The sequence below is a fragment of the Rhinatrema bivittatum genome, chromosome 7 (assembly GCF_901001135.1).
Source record: "Rhinatrema bivittatum chromosome 7, aRhiBiv1.1, whole genome shotgun sequence".
Lineage (NCBI taxonomy): Eukaryota > Metazoa > Chordata > Amphibia > Gymnophiona > Rhinatrematidae > Rhinatrema > Rhinatrema bivittatum.
Window position 1 is genome coordinate 131,665,210 of NC_042621.1, and position 22,859 is coordinate 131,688,068.

Sequence of the window (22,859 nt, forward strand, 5' to 3'; positions counted from 1 at the left end):
GCAGCTCCCAAACCCCGATTGGGTGAGGGTTGCCTCGGTGACCCAGTCGCAGGAATGGTCTGTGCCTTTCCTGGATGGGGCTGCTTCGACGGCGGCTCGGATGGTGGCGAGGTCGATGATTTCGCTCCCTCGATGGTCCGAGTCTTACGATGTCGATGTTTTTCTCTGCGATCCCCTTGATCCTGAGGGGGAGTAGAGGGTGTCGATGGCCGTGAAGACATCAATGGCGGTCGTTCACCGGTCGGTGGTCGATGCTGGCACGAAGTCGACGGTGCCGGTTCCGACGATGTCGATGCAATGGATGGAGTCAGGGTTTGAGCACGGAAAAGGAGTTCCATCTTCTCCATTCTGGCTTTGCGAACTTTTGGTGTCATGAGGGCACATTTGGTGCAAGTCAGGACATCATGTTTACGGCCTAAACACATTACACAGACTCCATGGGGGTCTGTGATAGACATGGTGCGAGTACAGTCCGGGCACCGATGGAACCCCGACACCATGGCCATTGAAAAAAATCGAGCCACGGTATGGTCGACGGCCAGTAGGCCGCAAGGGCCAAACTGGACGGTAATCAACGGAAAACGGGTAAAAACTTACCGGAGTACCATGGTCAGAGAAAAGTTAGAGGAGGGACCCCTGTGGGGCAATTTAACTTTAAATAATTCCGTGAGGAAAATTCCTGTCAGGAATCTCTTCAGAGCTCCTTAACTGCGAGGCTACTGCTGCACGGAAAAAAGAAGACTGAAGAGAGACCCCTGCTGGCTGCAGGGTTAGTGCCATGCTGGGCATGCCCAGTAGGGGCCAGTCAAAGTTCTGGAAACTCTGACAGAAGTTTTCCGTGATTGGGCTCCATCCTGTGATGTCACCCATATGTGAGGACTACCATCCTGCTTGTCCTTTGAGAAGACTAAAACTGTGGAAGTATAATACAGTTTTTAAACTTTCAGAGCAAGAAAGCTCACATGTGGGAGATCATTTTCTAAACGTTACTGGGAAGAAATCTAGGGGACATGTGCCTCCCATGACCCATTAGAAAAATGGTGTAGTCATATGTAGCAGTGTACCACGAGAAGAGCCGGGTATGAAAAGACAAGGTGCCAGTCTTCCGTTTTAATCCCTTCCTAGCCTGCAGGATGTCCTCCTGCCAGCAGAGGGTGTCAGAGAGCAGCACCTATCTGCTGGTTCCCTCTCTGGCAAGACATGCTGGCTTTGTGCTGTTACTGTTGCAGGGGCAAGCTGGCAGAGGAGGAAGCAGCAGCAGCAGGTAAGTCCTGCTCAGACTTGTGCTGGCTCTGGGGGGGGGGGGGGGGGTGGACGGACAGCTAAATGTGCCAAGGGGTGTGGGAGGAGGGAAAGATGAATGTGCCTTAGGGTGTGATGGAGAAGGAAGGGAAGGGAAGGTGATGATGCCAGGGGGTAGAAAAGAGGGAACATAAGGGCTAGAGGGGCTGGGTGGCTGGACAAGGAAGGTGATGATATACCAGAGATGTAGAAGGAAAGGGAAGAGAAGAAGGTGATAATGCCAGGGGAGAGGGAAGATTAAGATGATGATGGTAGCAAAGAAGTAGAAGAAAGGGAAGAGAAAGTGGGGATGATTCCTGGGTGTGGAGGGAGAAGGTGATGATGCCAGGGGTGGAGGGAGAGGGCTTGGGGGAGAGGGAAGGTGATAATGATGCCAGGGGAGAGGGAAGAGAAGGTGATGCTGCCAGGGGGTGGAGAGTAAAAGAAAAAGCAGTGATAATGTCAGTGGATGGAGGGAGAAGGGTTGGGGGAGAGGGAAGGAAACAAGGAGATGTCAGGAGAAAGCAGAGCTGCTTACTTTAACGCAGTGGTTCTCAACCCTATCCTGGGGACCCCCCCAGCCAGTCGGGTTTTCAGGATATCCACAATGAATATGCATGAGAGAAAATTTGCATATTATGGAGGCAGTGCATGCAAATGTTCTCTCATGCATATTCAATGTGGATATCTTGAAAACCCGACTGGCTGGGGGTGTCCCCAGGACAGGGTTGAGAACCACTGCTTTAACAGGTGTTCTCCTAGGACAGCAGGATGTTAGTTCTCACATAGGGGTGACATCATCAGATGGAGCCCGGCATGGAAAACTAATGTCAACGTTTTTAGAACTTTGACTTGAGCATGCCCAGCATGCCCTAATCCACACGTCCACACAGGGTCCCTTCTTCAGTCTTGTAACATGGAATTACGATAAAAATAAAGAAATAGGAGAAACCCATCTCCACAGGGTGGGGGGCAGGTTTCATGAGGACTAACATCCTGCTGTCCTAGGATAACACCTGTAACAGGTAAGCAATTCTACTTTCTCCTAGAACAAACAGGATGGCAGTCCTCACACATATGGGTGAATCCCTAGCTTCAGGCTGCTCCCGAATGCAAAAGGGGTCAAATGAGCACCAACCAGGTACCAATGGGCACAACAACCACAGTGCTATTGGTAATAGAGGAGGAGACAGCCTGAACCCAAACAATGGGCCCTAGGCGGGAAGAGTTGGGTTCTACACTTCAAAGAGATTCCAAAGGATAGACTGGCCAAATCTACTATCATGTTGGCCATTCCTATCCAGACAGTAATGAGATGCAAATGTGTAGCAAGAACTCCACTTCGCAGCCCTGCAGATCTTCTCCACAGGACTTGATCGCAAGAGGGCCACCGACGTTACCATGGCTCTGACAGAATGAGCCTTAACATGACCCCCAAGATGCAGTCCTGCCTGGGCATAACAGAAGGAGATAGAATCTGCTAGCCAATTGGAAAGTGTGTTTGGCAATGGCAACTCCCATCCTATTCCTATCAAAAGAAATAAAAAGTTGGGTGGACTTTCTATAAGAACATAAGAAATTGCCATGCTGGGTCAGACCAAGGGTCCATCAAGCCCAGCATCCTGTTTCCAACAGAGGCCAAAACCAGGTCACAAGAACCTGGCAATTACCCAAACACTAAGAAGAACCCATGCTACTGATGCAATTAATAGCAGTGGCTATTCCCTAAGTAAAATTGATTAATAGCCATTAATGGACTTCTCCTCCAAGAACTTATCCAAACCTTTTTTGAACCCAGCTACACTAACTGCACTAACCACCATCCTCTGGCAACAAATTCCAGAGCTTTATTGTGCATTGAGTGAAAAAGAATTTTCTCAGATTAGTCTTAAATGTGCTACTTGCTAACTTCATGGAATGCCCCCTAGTCCTCCTATTATTCGAAAGTGAAAATAACCGAGTCACATCTACTCGTTCAAGACCTCTCATGATCTTAAAGACCTCTATCATATCCCCCCTCAGCTGTGTCTTCTCCAAGCTGAACAGCCCTAATCTCTTCAGCCTATCCTCATAGGGAAGCTGTTCGATCCCCTTTATCATTTTGGTTGCCCTTCTCTGTACCTTCTCCATCGCAACTATATCTTTTTTGAGATGCGGCGACCAGAATTGTACACAGTATTCAAGGTGTGGTCTCACCATGGAGCGATATAGAGGCATTATGACATTTTCTGTTCTATTAACCATTCCCTTCCTAATAATTCCTAACATTCTATTTGCTTTTTTGACTGCTGCAGCACACTAAGCTGACAATTTTAAAGTATAATCCACTATGATGCCTAGATCTTTTTCCTGGGTGGTAGCTCCTAATATGGAACCTAACATCGTGTAACTACAGCAATGGTTATTTTTCCCTATATGCAACACCTTGCACTTGTCCACATTAAATTTCATCTGCCATTTGGATGCCCAATCTTCAAGTCTTGCAAGGTCCTCCTGCAATGTATGACAGTCTGCTTGTGATTTAAGTACTCTAAATAATTTTGTATCATCTGCAAATTTGATAACCTCACTCGTCGTATTCCTTTCCAGATCATTTATATATATATTGAAAAGCACCGGTCCAAGTATAGATCCCTGAGGCACTCCACTGTTTACCCTTTTCCACTGAGAAAATTGACCATTTAATCCTACTCTCTGTTTCCTGTCTTTTAACCATGGGCTTCTGTCCACTCCAGACAAAAGGCTAAGGCTCTCTTGCAATCCATACTGTGCAGTACTTGTTCGCCTTGGTGCGAATGGGGCCTAGGAAAGAATGCTGGCTGGACGATTGACTGGTTAAATGGAAATCTGTCACCATCTTAGGAAGGAACTTCGGGTGCCTACGCAAGACCACCCTATCATGATAAAACATAGTATAAGGTGGATAAGTCACTAAGGACTGGAACTCGTTGACCCTGCGCGCTGAAGTGACCACCACAAAAAATATGACCTTCCAGGTCAGGTTCTTCAGGTCACAGGAGCACAGCAGCTCAAAAGCTTTCATCAGCTGAGCTAACACCACGCTGAGGTCCCAAGACATAGCGGGAGGCCTTAAGGGATGCTTAAATTGAAGCAGGCCCCTTAGAAAGTGTACAACTATCGGCTGTACAGAGATGGATGTACCATCTACACCTTGGTGGTATGCGCCAATTGCACAGAGATGAACTCTAACAGAATTGGTTTTCAAGCCAGTCTCAGATAGGTGTAGAAGGTAGTCAAGCAGTTTTTGCATGGGGCAGGAGAACACAACTAGAGCCTTCTGCTCACAACATTCAGAAAACCTCCTCCACTTCAGTCCGTAGGACTTTCTTAATGGAAGGCTTTTTGGAAGCTACCAGGACCCAAGACAACTTCAGAAAAATCAACTGGCTGCAGAATTAACCAGGCTGTGAGCAACAGGGCCTGGAGGTTGGAATGCCGCAGCCTGCTCTGAATTTGCATGATAAGATCAGGGGAAGTCCCAAGACTGATCGGTTTCCGAAGGAAAAACTATTTTATCATTATTGCTTTTCAATGTCTAACAGCTTGGAGATAAAATGATTTGCTCAAACTCTCTTTTACACATACAGAGCTGGGATTCAAACTGAAGTACAGGTAGATAATGTGATTTGCCCAGGGATACACATACAGAGTTCAATAGCATACCTAGGATTACAACTGAGGTATAGAGGCATAAAATAACTTCCGCGCTTCATTCTCAGCATACATCTCGCAGCTGCTGTCCAGATTTAAAGTCTTTTCCCAGCCTGTCACTTACCATGGTTCCAAAGGGAATGGCCCTGGAAGCATGATAGTAGATTGCAATGAAGTTGATGAAGAAGGCGGTGCCACACACCATAGCTGGGATGAGGAAAGCACCAATAAACATTTGCTTAATCCACCTTCTTCCTGCAAAATAAGATAAAACAAGTTAGGCTTTGGCAAGCACAAATTTAGCATCTTCCTTTTCAGACCATGGGATTACTCTCAGGTCCTCCTGTTTCAATAGATTTTGTTAAACATTTGTACCTCTATTGTGCTGTCCTCACTCTACCCCTCCCTCTTTCCCAGTCTCTCCATTTTCCCTCTCTTTATCCACTGGCATCTCATTGCTTGACATGGACTCAGCCTGCTGTATGAGCTTGAGTTATCAAGAGGTAGTTCGTAGAGTGTAGTTATGAATAAAATATTGATCAGCAGGTTCTGTGTATCTGTATAACTGGTAGAAACGTAGCTTAATACATTTTAGAGAGAACGCTTTATGATTAGCCATTTCACAAATGACCTTTTCACTTTAGGGACTCCTTCAGCAGCAATTTAACAAAGTAAAAGTGAGCACATTTCAGCTGAGCTGCTCCACATGGAATATGTACCTAACACTGATCAATCTCTGATAAGGAAAAACACCAAAATAAACTTTCAAGTTTTTAGATTCTCTTCCCTTTGTATCTTTCTGCTCTCAAGTCCAAGTACAGAGCAGACCACAGGATATGTGATCACTGTTTGCCTGGTAGAGATCAGAATGTAGATCACATGCAACATAGCTGGGCCAGCCTGTATTTCTAAAGGCAAAACATCTAGTCTATAGTTTACACTGCACTGATATAGAACGTGTGAGATATTTTACAATTTAGTAAAACCGAGTTTTTGTACTTTTGTAGAAACAGAAGTCCCCACTGGACATAAAATCTTGCTAAAGAAAACAATGATTGTCAAACTAGCATGAAGGTTTAAAAAAATGCACTTGTCCTGCTCACTTGAGGCACATGCATTTTCTCAACTGATGACTTTGGAAGTGTGGGGAGATGTCAAAAACATTTTTAGCCTTGATTGGTGCCCAAGATAGGGAGCAGGAGACAGCACTAGGAACCCAAGACGACAGTGAGAGGGCTGAAAAGAAGAAAGAAAGTGAGAGGTCTGCTAAAGGGAGGGGGTGGGCAGGGTGAAGGAGAGAGGAGAGAGGAAAGAAGGTGAGGTGAGGAAGGAGAAGGGAAGAGAGAGGGAGAGAGAGAGAAGGGAAGAGTACAGAAAGGTAGGTGGCTTGGAGGAGGAGTGTGGGGTGGTGAAAGGAGAGAAGGAAGAATGAGGGAGTGGGAGGAGGAGAAAAAAAGAAGAGGTGAGCAAGAGCAACTGGAAGAAAAGAAAGAGGACTGCAATGTGGAATGGGAAGAGTGAGACACGTACGCCAGAGTGGAGTGATAAGGGTGCACTGATCGGGGAGAAATATTTACACCACATACGCCCAACTGCCACTCTGGTCCCTTCCCCTCAAAAATAAAATATTGGGAGGGAGAGACAGAAAGCTGAAGTACATGGGGAATACATTTCAGCCCTGAAAGAATTATGGAATTCACAATTATCAGAACCTGTGAGTTTCTAAAGTTCAGGGAATGTTGAGAGCAACAGCATTATTTCAAACTGGATATGCAGAAATGGTCCTTCCTGCTCCAGTCTTCTGCTAATTTTGGATGGGGAAGGACTGTAGTGTATCAGCTACTATGGAGCTGCTGATCCTTGACACAGAGAAAGAGAGAGAGAGAGGGGGGACAGAAAGCAAGAGCTCTGCCACAATTTGATGTAAGTACAGCTGCTGAGGCTCTGCATTAGTTACTGCCTTGTGTCCAGCCTCATTGTCCGCTGTGCCCTTAACATCCCACAGAAGTTGCCAGAGCACCAAACAATTTAAGCTAATGTACTGCATTTTGGGGTCCTGTGGTGATCATCTTGGATATGAGACAAGACCATTGATTAGTTCAGAAACTGAGAGAATAGCCTTAAAGACTTTGGAAAATGTATTTTATCACTGTTTTACATTATCTGGAGTTTTTCCTACAATACAGAGAATAAGTCAGTGGATTGCTCAATAACCAAATCCAATTCCCTTAAGTGGCTGGACTTTAAAGCTGTGCATACTCTTCCCCTGGGTGTTGGGATTTAAGGAGGATCCTGGGAATGTGGCATACTACTGTGAGACTAGCCACACTCCAAAAGCTTATTTACAGGCTGGAAAATTCATGCTTCTTCCTATCACACAGACATTTTCCTAAGATTAAGGAACCAAGAAAACACCGACTCCTGCCTACTATGTGGGGATGGACTTTCAGACAAAGACATGGGAGAGCTTTCTAACCTTGAAGATGAAAATTGGCCTCAGATTCTGGTACTTTCAGGAGTACCTGTCGATACCTTTTTAAAATAGGTAGTAGTGTATTAACTCAATGAAATTCATGAAAACAATCTCTTTGTTAAGAAACTTACATGAAAGAGGGACAAGTTTCCCAAGAGGAAAATAAATGCTAGAGGGTTCTCCCATGGCTCTAAGGTCACAGGGACTGGCGAGTCATCTGATACTTTTCTATTTCTCTAGGAGATCAGATGTCAATCCTGTCTCACCTTCCTTAGAAAGAGCTCAGCTATTAAATTAATGCTACACAAATCTTTGACAAGGAAAATTGCAGAAGCTCTCAGTTTAGATACTGTGGAGATAGACAATTAAGAAACTATTGATCCATCTGGCTATTGAGGGATTTATCAAGATAAGCAAGACCATTCCTGACAAGAGTGGTAGTACCCTGAGCCATGACAAAACTGAATTAGCTATCTACTACTGTACTTATCTCTATACTGCTTTTAGATATACACAGCACTGTACAGATTCACAAAAGAGACAGTCCCTGCTCCATGAAGATTATAATCTGTGCTGATTACATATGTTTCTTTACTACAGAAGTAGCAATTTAAAAACTGGTCAGAATGCTGATGCGAGCAATAATGTCCTTCCATAAAGGGAAATGTTTAACATAGTGGAGTTGAGCCAAAGTTGCATTATTTACATGTCAAAAAAGCAGAGCCAAAGTTGCATTATTTACACATCAAAAAGCAGAAATTCCTTTCAGGTTTTACGTTACCTCCTTGTCTAGCATAAAGACTTCCCCCAAAATATCCATTCACAGGTGATGTAGCAGCATAGACAAATATAGCAGTGCTAAGCATGGATCCTCTCCTGAAACAAAAGCAAAAAAGGAGAACCATTGTAGCTTGCCAACAATAAAACTAGTAAAAAGAAAAACAACAAAGTATGGTAGATGGGGAAGGCATACACATTCTAATGTAAATCAGTGTTTAAAGACAAACGTTTTACAGAAGAACTGTCATACTTGGTCAGATCAAGGTCCATCAAGCCCAGTATCCAGTTTCCAACAGTGGCCAATCCAGGTCACAAGTACCTGGCAGGATCCCAAATAGCAGACAGACCAATGCTGCAAACATCCAGGGATAAGCAGTAGCTTTCCCAAAGTCTACCTGGGTAATAACTATTCAGACTTATCCTCCAAATTTGTCCAAACCTTTTTTAAATCCAGGCTATGCTAACAGTGTAGGATTCTAGGTGCATTTGCTAGCATAAATATGTTTTAAAAAGATTCTGATTTATAAGTATTTTTCACTGGACCCTTATGTTTCTTGGGTCCATGGTATTTCATATCTCTCTGCTCTCAAACCCGTTTTTGTTAATGTTGTGCAGTTATATTGAGGTCATATGCCTCTCCTCTTATTAGCACTGCCCAGAATATAGAAGTTGCTTACAGGATTGCTACGGTCAAATTGTCTCAGGACATAATCTTAGAGAGGGTGGTGGATGTACGAAATAGCCTCCCAGTGGAGGTGGTGGAGTCAAAAAACAGTCTCTGAATTCAAGAAAGCACGCGATAAATACAGGGGATCTCTAAGGAAGTGATGAGAATTATAATGCTAAATTAATTGTATGGATGGGCAGACTGGATGGGCCATATGGTTTTTTTCTACTGTCATGTTTCTATGAAGTTGTACATTTTTAAACATTCATCAACCTTATAAAAGCATTATATCAACAACTACTTTGTAGACCTTGTATTGCACCTCAGGCAGCAAGTCCAGGAGGAACCCATTTACCCTCTATCAACTCCTGTCACATGGTAAGGGCAAAGGGCCACCGGCACCATTTTGATTACTGGCTGCCGAATGCCCGAGAGGGGGAGATCGCTCCCAGGACCCCCGCTGGACCACCAGGAACTTTTGGCAAGTCTTGGGGGGGGGGGGTTTGTAGTTAATTAAATTTGAAGGATTGCAGGGGGGTGGGGGTTTGTTTTCACAAAATAGCATGATAAAAGTTTTCCGATCCAGGGAGTGAACCGAAATGGCCCTCCCCAGACCCAAAAACGAAACGGGAATGAAAAAAATTGTAAACACACCCCTAATTTTAATGCCAGAAACGATCGCTCCATAAGACGCACAGACGCCCGGGAACGGAGCCGGTTTAGCATACCATTTTTCAAAACAATTTCCCCCTCTGAACCCTAGTTGCGTCTTATGGTCAGGTGCATCTTATGGAGCGAAAAATACGGTATTTATTGAATATGTATGTGAGAAGAATAGATTAAACAAGAAAGGTAAAGTTGATAACTATATTTTCCCGATTTTGAGCTTTGGCCCTGATGTGATTCCATGAAACGTTAATGTCTGTGTTTCTCAGAATTAAATAGATAACAACAGACAGCGACATGGATATAATCACATTATAAGGACTGTGATACAAAGATAAGTAAATCTAAGCAATTGTTTTAAGCCTAAATCCAAGCTATACTTTAAATTCACAAAAATGTAAAATTTATGTGCTGGAAAGAACTTGCCATCACAAGGAGTTTTGAAAAGACTTTTGCAGTACCAGCATACTTCTGCGTTTTTATAAAAAAGAAATTCAAAATTTAGTTTAAAAAAAAATATTTACAAATAAAACTAAAAATTCAAAGAGGAGAGGTTTTTGTGGACCAGTGACTGCACCAACTGATTAGGGATTCGGTCCGTGGCGTTTCTCTTCAGTACTGAAGTCTTTTCCTCAATATAAATTTTGATATAAATTACATTAGAATAAGATTTTTACTGGCAGAAGCAAGCTTTGAGAAGCACACCGATAAATCTATTGAATTGCTTTATTGTAAACCAGCGTTTTCCTTAATTGATTTCACGATTATCAGCTAAACAATATATGAAACTACTGGGGCACATTGCATCAATGGTTCATGTAATGCCATTAGCTCGACTGAAAATGTGACAGGCATAATGGCATCTAAAAAGCAAGTGGAATCAGCTCATTCAACTAAGCTACAAAATCCACTTAAACAATGAAGTAAAGAATTTTCTCTTATGGTAGACAAGCAAAAAGATCTGCTACATGGCCAAAATTGCACCCACAAGTCATATAATCTGTGGTGAGAAATGGATGTGTCATGAACGGGAAATGCATCACATCTGTATGCAGGGGGAATGGTTGAAAGAAGAATCTCTTCTTATCAATCTTCTAGAACTCAGGGTGATTTTCAATGCTCTAAAGATTGGCTAAAGAACAATACCATACAAATATAAATGGCCATTCAAGTTGTCATGTTCCATATTAACAAGCAGAGAGGTTGGGGGGCAAGATGGCGGCATAGAGAGGCCGTTGAACGCAGGCTGCCCTAAAAATCTCGGTTTCCTAATTTATTTTCTTCCACCATGCAGTCTAAGAGAAAGGGGAAGGTCAGGATTTTCCCTCCAGAACCCTTACCTCCTCCAGGGCAGCTGGATGTCCTGCGATTCATGAGCCAGCCGGTGCACGAGGGAGCCGGTGAATTCGATGTGAGTCTCGGTGGGGGAGAGCAGGGATCTACAGCGGACAAGGCGTCCCCCCTCAGTCCTGACCTCCATCCACGTCCGGCGCAATGTGACCCCGGCAAAGATGCTCCTCAGTCGCAAACCGATGACACAGTAGGAGCGACTGGGGTGGAGGGATTACTTCCTTGTCTCGCGCTGGAAGCAGAGTTCTTCTTCTGCTGGAGCGGAACAAATCTCTGGCGAAGGCTCGGAGGCAGACTGGCCTGGGGATTCTCCAAGGAGGGGAGTTGAGGAGGCTCCTGCAGCTAGTAGCAAAGGATTGATATCGACCAGCGTGTTTGGCAAGTCCTTGCAGGCTACAGGCTATCTTTAGAGATGCTTAGAGAACAAAATGGACTCTCTCACCTAAGCCTGATGAACCACACAATTAGGATACCCTCTCACTAGGAATCTTTCACAGAGGTCTTCAGCATGTTTTGGGGAGTTTGGGTCGAACATGAGCCCAAACTTGTTCCTCTTTTTGTTGTCTGTTCCGAAAGGACTGAGACCTTCCCGAGGGCTTCCCGAGAACTGAGTTGATTGAAATGACGAGTTTCTGTAGGGCCGGAAGTGCTCGGAACTCCTGGCCCGACCCCTCATGGGTGAGTGGTACTGTGACCTCTTTTTCTTATCTTCCGGTAGCCTGGGCATTGGAGATTCGCCCCACTTACTGGCTAGCTTCTCCAATTCGCTTCCAAATAGGAGGGATCCCTTAAAGGGCATATTTGTGAGGTTTGCCTTAGAAGTTGTGTCCGCTGACCAGTTTCACAACCACAGCTGTCTTCTGGCCGCCACCACTAAGGCTACTCCTCTGGCCACTAGATCCGAGCTTGTGTCCGCCAGGAAAGCTGCGGTGGGTTCGATCACCTCTCCGGCGTGCGCTCCAGAGCTATCTCTCTCTCGAGTGGACCATTTCAAGAGAGAGAGAGAGAGAAACAAACGAGTGAGCCACCAGGGCACAGCAGGAAGCGATTTGCAGTGTCATTGCTGTTGGGTCAAAGGTTTGCTTAAGGATGGATTCTAACCGCCTATCGTGAGCATCCTTCAAGGCTGCCCCTCCCTCAATAGAGATAGTTGTTGCTTCGAGATGGCGCAGACCAGAGCGTCCATTTTCGAGAAAAGCAGGCATTACTTTACTGCAGGGTCCAGAGAATATAAGGCCTCTTTAAAACTTGCCTCCGGGACATCCCATTCCAACTCAATCAACTCCTAGATGGCTTCCAGCATCGAGAAATAGAAGAGGCTTTCCATAGAGACACCAGGATGGAGTTCCTCTTTGGCTCCGACATAGGGTCCGTGCCCAGACTCCCAGAATCTTTAGGGTCTAAAAGATTAGGGCCTCTAATCTAATCATCTCTGTGGAAAAATCAAAGCACGGTCCGGTATGGCTCCAGGCCTGGAGGGATTTCCCCGTCCTCCAATGAGTCCCCGTAATCGTCCATGGTGTTTGGGTCCCTGTCAGGGATACTCTTGGTGAGGCGAGGCATGTCCTGAGGCATGCTGACAGGACTGGGAGGGAGAGACCTTCCAAGTTGAGGTTCAGCCTGGGCAGGGGCTGACTGCACATGAACAAAGGCTTGGAGGACCTAAAAATATTCCAACCAGGAGAAGGCTGCCGGATCCATATTTGGCCCAGGAGGAACCGGGGTAGGGGCCACTGAACTGCCCTCTCCCGGGGAGGATGCCACCCCGGAATTGCTCAGTGCTGACATAGGCAGGAATCCAGGTCAGACTGTGCGGTCCTAATAGGGTAGGCTGCGCAAAGGGAGTGTCGTCTGACCTTCTTTGCTGCCGGGGTCATAACCACTGTAACTTGTGCGTTTAGCCGGTTAATGTCTCTCGAGCTCGCACAGAGTCGTGCGTGCGCTTATGCATGCAGTTATGCGCACGTTGTGTGCGCACATTAGGCGCACAGAAGGCCGGCCTGCACCGCATTTACCGACAGCCAGAGGGGGAAAATGGCACCACACCAAACCGTGCGCAAGATGGCGGCGCCCTGGATCGCCACGTGAAGAGTCCACCGAGCCTGAAGCGGAGCCTAGCCCACCGGAAGTGCCGCTCAACCTGCTCAGAAACCCCCTTCTCTCGCCCGTATAGGATCGGGAACAATATCGGTATGGCGTACCGAGCAAGGAGCCCGGAGGAAAGACTTACCGAAGCCCTTCCACGTCTCTGGTTCAGAGGAGTTCTTTTCTACTTGCCTGGTCTCAGCGCTTACCAGCTGAGTTCAGAGACTGTCTCCGGCTGTGGGGGGGGGGGGGGGGGGCTTAGGACTTCACCGCCACTGCAGGAGAGCAGGGCTCGATCTTCTTTTCAATTTGAAGGTAAAATTTCTCCTTTGGATTAGTGTTGCAATCCTGCTAGACACTGCTGCTGGTTTGGGGATGGCGTCCACATCTGCTAGGAGACGGAGAGATACTGAATGGCTGAGGTCACTGCAGGGGTATATCTAGGGTGATGTCAGCTTTGAAACCTGACTCCATCTCCATCTCTAACAGGGGAACACATAATCCCATTGATCCTGAGTCCATCTGGCTACACTCTAGGAAAATGCAATTTGTAGCAGGATTACTTATTGTTTAGGGAAATAGAGAAAGAGTACCAATTTGTATTCTGAATATCTAAAGCCTGCTGCTAGTGGGGTTTTTTATGAATACAGTATCAGTAAAATGGATCTCTCAAATATGTTGTATTTTCTGAAATAAGAAAAATATTTCAGAAATCACTAACAGATCTTGCATAATGTTTTGATACATGTAATCCCATCTGGAATGACGTAAAATGTATGGTAATTTTAAAAAACTGTATATTGCCCAATTTCAAGTAGGCTTATATCTAACAAAATATGCTGTCTTACATATTCCTGAAAGTAGCATTACAAGATTACTTAATGTTCTGACATAATTTATATGGAAAAAGAGGAAATGGGTTAATAGACTAGCAAATTTAGAATACTATTATAAAGAAGGGAATAGATCTGTACTTACTCAGTGTACAAATCCTCGATCATCGCAACAACAATGACTATAAGGGAAACTGAAAAAATCTGGCATCCAGAGCCAATAAGCGAGGAGAAAATCAAAGGATGGCTAGAAGGTCTGAAGACATCACCATGAACCTGCTTCCACCCATACTCGTCTCCGAGATCACGGTCCTGCAAAGCATAAAGGGAGCCAATTATACCCGAATCCCAGTCTTTAATGGTTCCCTGGAGTCTTGTCCATGCAGCAGATACTTATACAAGCTATTCGTAACATGCAGACTTCTATCAAATTTCTTTTGTGTCTGCGAAACACAGCAACACAGCTTCAGCAGGGCCTGTCCCACTGCTTCAGCAGGGCCTGTCCCACTGCTTCACTCACTTCAACAGCTCCTAAGCATGCTGGAAAGGAAATTGGACACTTCATATTCATATGACATTTGAATTTATACACCACCTCTGATCCCAAATTACCCAAATCAAATTTAATAAGCCTAAAATATTAAGACAGAGGAAGAACAGGTAATTACTTACCTATTGTTCTTGGATGTCAATAGTATAATAAGCCAGTCAGAAGACTTTTCTAGAGTTTTCATGCATGCACAAGTGTTTCCCCAGGCATCAGAAAGCTTTCTTGCACACACAAGGGTTTCCCAGGTATCAACAGACTTGCTGCTTCTCAACTTTTACTTTACTTGAATAACTATAAAAACAAATCTTCACAGATGGGAAGGTGGTAGGTGATATAGCTCATTCTACTGCTGTCATCATAGAATAAATTGCATGTGAGCAATTAACCTTTACTTTGATGACAAGAAGTTAGAATTCAGCTACACTGATTAGGACTTGCTAGCTAAGGATCTTCTTTAAATACAGAAAAAGGGTAATGCAAGACTTTAATGCCAATAACAGGGGTAGAAAAATCCCTTGCACCAGGATGGCTACAATTTGGCATTTGGAAAGAAGGGGGGGGGGCCCGGTGAGAAGAGAGGGAGAAAATGGAAGGGAAGATGGAAGGAAGACAGGATGGTAAGAAATTAAAGAAAGCAGACAGCAAAGAAAGGTTAAAAACAAAAAAACCAAAAATTAGATGAAACAATTTTTTAAAAATTATGTAAGAGAGAAAAAAAACATTTCCCTGGTACCTAAAAATTTGGTTGGAACTTCAAGTTGATCAAATATTTTTCCAGCCCTATAGATAACGGTTTTGGTAGGGGGAACCTTTTTTTCTCCATTTTGTCGCAACCATAGAATATAGCAGACACAAACAGGAAGACAACTCTGGAAACCAATTGAAATGGGCTGTTTGAAGGCGAGAAATGAGTTTGCAGGGTGATCAGTCCAAACAGCCCCTGTATCAAATATCTTCTAAGTCTATACCAAATATTTTCTAAAAAGTAGGGTGGAGGAATAGCCGAGCAGTTAGAGCAGTGGGTTGAGAACCAGGAAAGCCAGACTTAAATCCCATTTTTCATGCTAACGTGCCTTGTGACCTTGGACAAGTCAAATCACCCTCCACTGTCTCAAGTACAAACTTACGGGGCCCATTAACTAAAGGTTTTCTCCCATTTTCTGTCTATGGGAAAAATCCTTAGTAACTAGGTCCCTTAGATTACAAGCTTTCAGGGAGAGGGATCTGAATTTGTAACTTGATTTAAACTCAAATTTGGAATGCAGAGTAATTAAAACTAAAAACCAAGTCCTAAGGAGGTAGACCTGAGACTGGCAACAAGCATGACGTAACATAGTACTGATGGCAGAAAAAGACCAAATGGTCCATCTAGTCCAGGGGTCGGGAACCCATGGCTCGCGAGCCAGATATGGCTCTTTTGAGGGCTGCATCTGGCTCGCAGACAAATCTAAATCAGTGTGTCGCCACACTTTCCAGTCCCCCGCTGACCCAGCTGCTCCCCGGTCCTCCTCCGCCCGGGCTTAAAATGCTGTCAGCCCGGGCGGAACGCGGCAGGACAGCTGGAGTCAGCGGCACCGGCGTGCTCTCTTCTTCCCGCGGCCCGGAAGAGGAAGTGGTGAGCATCGGGTGCCTGCGCGGGAAGAAGAGGCCACGCTAGTGTCCGACGGGAAGAAGACTGCAGCGCGGCTCGGAGGAAAATGAAGAGTTTCAACCGCGGCCGATGGGACTCCGCCTTCGCCTCCGCGAGGGCTGAAAATGAATGCGGTTAGCGTTGGGAGGAGGCTGCTGCTGCCGCGAGTTCCCGGGGTGGGGGAGAGAGAGAGTGAATGAGCGAGCAAGCATGTGTGTTTGAGATCCTGTGTGTGTGTGTGAGTGAGAGATTGCATGTACGTGAATGATTGAGAGCCTGTACATGTGAAAGAGAGTATGTCTGTGATTGAGAGCCTGTATATGTGAAAGAGAGTATGTCTGTGATTGAGAGCCTGCCTGTGAGAGAGAGAGCATGAATGTAAGTTTACGATTGGGAACCTGTATGTGTAAGTTTGTGATTGAAAACCTGTTTGTGTGAAAGAGTATGTGTGTATGATTGAGATCCTTTGTGTGTGAGAGAAATCATGTGTATGTATGATTAAGAGCCTGTGTGTATAAGTAAGAGAGAGATCATGTGTGTCTGTGTGTGATTGAGAGCTGGTTTAGGTGAGGGAGCATGTGAGTATGTGATTGAGAGCCTGTGTGTAAATGAGAGAAAGAGAGAGCATGTTTGTAAGCATGCGAATGAGAGTCTGTGTGTGAGAGAAAAAGACAGCATGTATGTGTGTGATTGAAAGCCTGAGTGTGTGTGTAAGCGTGAAAAGAGACAGCATGTGTGTAAATGTGTAATTAAGAGCCTATATGAGAGAGAAAAAACGTGTATATGTGAGTGACTGAGAGCATGTGTGTATAGGTGTGTCATTGAGAGCCAGTGTGAGAGAGAGCGCTGGTATGTGACTGAGAGAGGAGAAAGTTCCAAACAAACCACCCCTCCTCCTGCTAATTCAGAACAATCTCAGGACACCTGGATATCAAACGTTCCCAGGTATGCAGAGCAAAAAAATTTTTGTATCCTTATTATTTTTCATTACTGGGTCTTTGTGTCTGCTATTTTGAAATATTTTGTTGGTATCTGGAAATGTTTTATATGAGTTTTTAATTATTGGATATTCCACTCATCAGCTGTTTCGAAATATGTTCTTTTTGTTAGTACAGTTTTACTGCTGATGATTTTATATTTCTTGATTTGTTTTATAAGGATGGGTGATGTTTCTTTTTTCCTTTGTTACACTGCATACAGAGACTCTGGCTTGTTGCAGTTTCCAATTCAGTTTTTTCTGCATGCTTCTTGTTATGCGTTTTGGTCTCTTTATTCTATGTTAGGTGAGGGACAGCACGTGATTCAGGTGAGGTTTTCTGCTGGCGTGTTGTTTCTGTGTAGGACTCTATAGCAGCCTGACTTGGTCCGTTTTCCTAATAGGAGATGTATTGGTGTCTTAAGGCCTGGTGTAATATTTTCAGAGACTTATTGTACATTAAAAGTGTGATCTTACATAAAATGCACACATTTACTTGTATTTAGTTTTAAACATATTGTATGGCTCTCATGGAATTACATTTTAAAATATGTGGCGTTTATGGCTCTCGCAGCCAAAAAGGTTCCTGACCCCTGATCTAGTCTGTGCAGCAAGTTTCCTATGGTAGCAACTGCCACTCCGTGCAGGTTACCCCCATGGTTCTGTTAAGGGTAGTAACTGCCGCTCCGTGCAGGTTACCTTTTGTTATATATTAACAAAGCAACATTTTTACTGGGTGAAGAGATGTCTTTGTAAATTCAGACAATGCTGCTTGATGTGCTTTGCTTTTGAACTTGGCCGAAGAAGCAGTCCTGTTCCTTTTCCCTTATGTCTGTAATACACTAGACCATAAAAGTCTGGGCCTGTTATTGGTTGTTCTCTGAATCCAATTCCCCTTTCCCCCTAATGCCATCAAAGCAGAGAGCAGTTGTGACAAAAGCAACAAGGCTTATTGGTTAAGGATAGTAATCCCCATGCATATTTTTAAGGGTAATAACCGCCACCGAGCAGGTTACTCCCATGCACTTTTTTCTTCATTTAGGTCCTTCAGCCTGTTTATCCTATACCCCTTTGAATTCTTTGACTGTTTTCGTCTTTACCACCTCCTCTGGAAGAGCATTCCAGGCATCCACCACCTTTTCTGACATTGGTTCCGTGTAGTCCTCTGGAGTTTCATTTTGTGACCCCTAGTTCTACAGTTTCCTTTCCAACGGAAAAGTTTTGAAGTACATACATCATTAAAACCTCAGGTATCTGAATGTCTGTACCATATCTTCCCTGCACTTCCTTTCTTCCAGTGTGTACATATGCAGGTCCTTCAGCCTCTTCTCATAAATCTTCCAATATAGACCCCATACTATTTTGCTTGTTCTTCTTTGGACCGCCTCCATCCTGTCTCTATCCTGAGATACGGGATCCAGTACTGAACGCAGTACTCCAGGTGAGGCCTCACCAAGGACCTGTACAAGGCATCACCATCTCCTTTTTCTTACTGGCTCTTTTCTCTCTACACAGTCTAGCATTCTTTTAGCTTTAGCTATCCCTTTGTCACATTGCTTCGCTGCCTTCAGAACAGACATTATCACCCCAAGGTCCCTCTCCCAGTCCATATAGATAAGTCTTTCACCAACATCACATACAGCGCCTTTGGATTATCCCATCCCAGATGCATGACTTTGCACTTCTTGGCATTGAACCCCAGCTGCCAAATGCTCAACTAGACTTCAAGCTTTCTTAAATCACTTTTCTTTTTCTCTACTCCTTCAAGGGTGTCCACTCTGTTGCAGTTCTTAGTATAATCCGCAAATAGACAAACTTTACCTTCCATCCCTTCCACAATGTTGCTCACAGATATTGAACAGAACCAGTCCCAAAGCCTATCCATGTGGCACTCCACTTAACAGGGATCACTTTTAAAAGTAGGTTCAATTTACCATTACACGTAGTCTCCTGTCAGTCAATCAAAGCCACTACTGTGGCACCCACTCCCAAGCTTCTCATTTTGTTTGCAAGTCTCCTATGGGGAACTGTATCAAAAGCTTTACTAAAATCCAAGTAAATCACATCAAGCGCTCTTCCCTGATCCAATTCTTTAGTCACCCAAACAAAAATCAAACAAAATCTGTCTGATGTGACCTTACCCTGGTGAATTCATGCTGCCTTGGCTCAAGCAACCCACCAGATTGTAGATAGTTCACAATCCTTTCAGTTAGTAGAATCTCCATTAATTTTCCCATCACAAAGCCGAGGCTAACCGGCCTGTAGTTTCTAGCCTCCAGACTTAACATGACTTCTATGGTCAAACTTGCTAACTTGCTAGAAGATAACAATAAGAGATAGAATAGCATTTGCAATTGGGTAAGAAATAATGAAAAATTACTACTTACCTGATAATTACCTTTTCTTTAGAACAGACAGATGAATCCAGAACCAGTGGTTATGCACCTCTACCAGCAGATGGAGATGGAGCAAACTGATGTCACAGTATATATACCCCAGCAGTGACCTCAGCTCACCAGTATTCTCTACAAAAGCTAACTGTGGACAGACTAACAAAAAACTTGATTAACATATAACCATTCCATTATTCAGCCAACAGGAAACACTGAGCTCAGAAAAACAATGTATTAACACTAGTCTAGGGACTGGATTAACACTTACCAGTAACCCCTAGAAAACATAGCCATAGCACATTCGGCAGCCAAGGGTGGGAAGTTGGATTCATCTGTCTGTCGTAAAGAAAAGGAAATTATCAGGTAAGTAGTATTTTCTCATTTTTTAGCGTCCAGACAGCTAAATCCAGAACCAGTGAGATGTACTCAAGCTACTCTCAAATAGGGTGGGAGGCTGCCTGCAGTCCAATCAAAAATCGCACGTGCAAAGGCTGCATCCTCCCGGGCCTGCACACCTAGATACTAATACCTGGAAAAGGTGTGTAAGGAGGATCATGTCGCGGCTCAGCAAATGTCAATGGGAGACAACAATCTAAACTCCGCCCATTACACTGCCTGAGCCCTAAACTGACTAGGCAATGGCTGGTCAGCATCCACATACATGGCCATGACTACCTTCTTAATCCAGCGAGCTACTGTAGCCCGCGAACCCGGCTCGCTCTGTTTACTTCCACCGTGGAGGATAAACAGGCGATCCATCTTCCTGAGAGGTCTAGAAACCTCCAGATACCTCACAATATGTCCTCTTAACATCTAAGGGTCGCAACAGGCAATATTCCTCCACATCTCTCTCCCTATCCAGAGACGGCAGGGAGACAGACTGATTCAAGTGAAAATCCGAGACCACTTTTGGCAAAAAGGAAGGAACAGTAGGCAGCTGTATCACCCCTGGAGTCACTCGAAGAAACAGCTCCCGGCAAGATACGGCCTGCAGCTCGTATATTCTACGCACAGAACAAATCGCCACAAGAGACACAGTTTTCAAGGTCAATAACCGCAAGGAAAGGTTATGCATCAGTCGAAACATAGGGTCTGCTAAGAAATCCAAAAGCAGATTAAGACTCCACAAGGGCACTGGTAACTGCAAGGGAGAACGAAGATGTTTCACTCCTTTCAAAAAAAGGGCCACATCTGGATGAGCTGATAAGTGGCCCCTGAAACAGGTAACAGCGGCTACCTCTACCTTTAAGGAATTAAAGGCCAACCCTCTATTCAATCAATTTGCAAAAATTCCAAAATGAGCAGGATCTTAACAGAACGAGGAAGAACCCCTCGATCTTCACACCAAGCCTCAAACGCTTGCCAAACCCGCACATAGGCTAAAGAAGTGGAAAACTTTCTAGCTCGTAGCAAGGTGGCAATCACCACGGTAGAATATCCACGTTTCAGCAAGCAAGCCCACTCATGGGCCATACCATAAGACAAAATGCAATCAGATCTTCGTGACGAACAGGCCCCTGCCGCAACAGATCCCTGTGCGCTGGAAACCAGAGGGGGGGAGTCTACCAGGAGCTTTCACAGTTACACATACCATGATCTCCTGGGCCAAAATGGTGCCACCAGAAGCACCATCCTTCTGTGACTCTCGACCCTCCAAACCATTCTGCTCAACATGAGCCATGGGGGAAAAGCATACAGCAACTTGTCCTCCAGCCATTCCTGCACAACAGCATCGATGCCCAATGACTTTGGATCTCTCCTGCAACTGAAGAATCGAGGAATCTTCGCATTGCGAGAAGTCACCAGCAGGTCCATAAATGGAAGACCCCCAGCAATCCTATTATATGAAACGCCTCATCTGACAATTCCCATTCTCCTGGGTCCAGACTCTGCCTGCTGAGAAAGTCTGCTCTTTCATTGTCTTTTCCTGCAATGTGCGAAGCTGAGATCTCCTGAAGATGCTCTTCCACCCATTCCATAAGTTGGTCTATTTCCTGCAACACTTGCAGGCTCTTGGTTCATCATTGCATTGTCCAAAATTATCCGGACCGCTCGAACCTGGCAACCTGTCGCCGAACTGCAAGCATGCCAACCTGCTCAGGATTGTTGTAAACAGATCTCAGAAACTCCTCATTAAAGGTAGATTTTGTTTGCAAGTCCAAAAACAGGAATCACTTGTGGTTAGCTCAGCAGGTGAAGCTTAATATGTCTAATAGGATGTATTTTCCTGTCAGATAAGTGGCTTTTGTGGTTATCATATGGTTATCACGGCTGCTTCCTGGTGCAGGAGATGAAACCAGTCTGAACCATGAAGTGATAAGCTTGATTCCAACTGTATTAGCCATGATATCCAGCTTTCTCACTATGAACATGTTGATTTTTGTTGATTTTGTATTGAGCAATCTTTCATGTGGAGTCCAAGATCCTTGAGAACAATCGATGTTCAGATGAACCTCCTGATCTTTGGTTGGTGTCATTTTCAGGTTGATAATAAAAACCGACCCTTCACCAGATTTGCATGATCTCACTACCATACCAGAGAATGGATGAGACAAAAAAAAATAAACCTTGTTAAACCACATCATCCAACAAACAAATTATCAATATGATAATATATATGAATTATACAGAAATACCACATATATACAAAAAAAGAAGAAATTTCCAAATTTAATGAACCATTTAAGAACAACAAAATCAATAACTGCAAGAAATACAAGTCAAAAGGAAAAAATACAAACACCAAAGTGAATTCAGCAATCCAAAAATATCAGAAAAATCATAAAATTATATTAAAAAAGGAAAAAAAGTCTACCCCATTAAAACCATTCAATGGAAAAAGCATGCAATGACAATGTCCAAAGGTTATTTATTAGATGTCATCAACATTTTTTTGCTATGGACTGCAAGTCTCCAGTTAAGTAGGAACAAATCATCAGTTCGTTCTTTTTTTTTTTTTATTGGTTAAATATCAGAGGAATAACCAGTGCAAGTCTCTAATATAAAATAAAGCTGAAATGATCAATCATTGTTCCTTTATTCCTTGCTCTATTAAACAAAGTTAGAACAGATAGAAGAATCTGAACATGTTTCACCAAACCTAGGCTTCCACAGGGGAACACTTTATACCACCATATTCCAATAAGCAGATCCCATCACATGGATTTTCCATTAAAAAAAAACCTTCAGTATTTCCAAGTCTTCATCAGAACGTGCCCAAAAAGAAAACATATTCTAACAATCCATATCGTTATCATAAACTTATCCAAAAATTTTAAAATCAAGAACTTACAGGCATAACAGACTCAAAACAAAAATGCCAACTCCCTTGGTGCCATTTTCTAAAGGAACACACATGATCTAGCTACCCCAAATCAACATCACTTATATAAAACATCATCAGACCTAAGAATATTGTACTTAAAGGGCAAACATGATTTAATAAATATCAAACATAATATATAATACAAAATTGCCCATACAACTTTTTCATTTAATCCATT

At 44.0% G+C, this 22,859-nt stretch overlaps 1 protein-coding gene across 1 annotated transcript in view; it reads right to left on the reverse strand.

Moving 5' to 3' along the window:
* Positions 1 to 22,859, reverse strand: part of TM9SF3 (transmembrane 9 superfamily member 3) — a 188,725-nt gene that overhangs the window by 51,026 nt on the left and 114,840 nt on the right. Inside the window, exons 7-9 of the mRNA XM_029609139.1 lie at positions 13,953 to 14,119; positions 8,208 to 8,302; positions 5,078 to 5,208 (exon numbers count right to left, since the gene is read on the reverse strand). Of these exons, the coding sequence (XP_029464999.1) occupies positions 5,078 to 5,208; positions 8,208 to 8,302; positions 13,953 to 14,119 (393 nt within the window). The remainder of the gene's footprint in view (positions 1 to 5,077; positions 5,209 to 8,207; positions 8,303 to 13,952; positions 14,120 to 22,859) is intronic.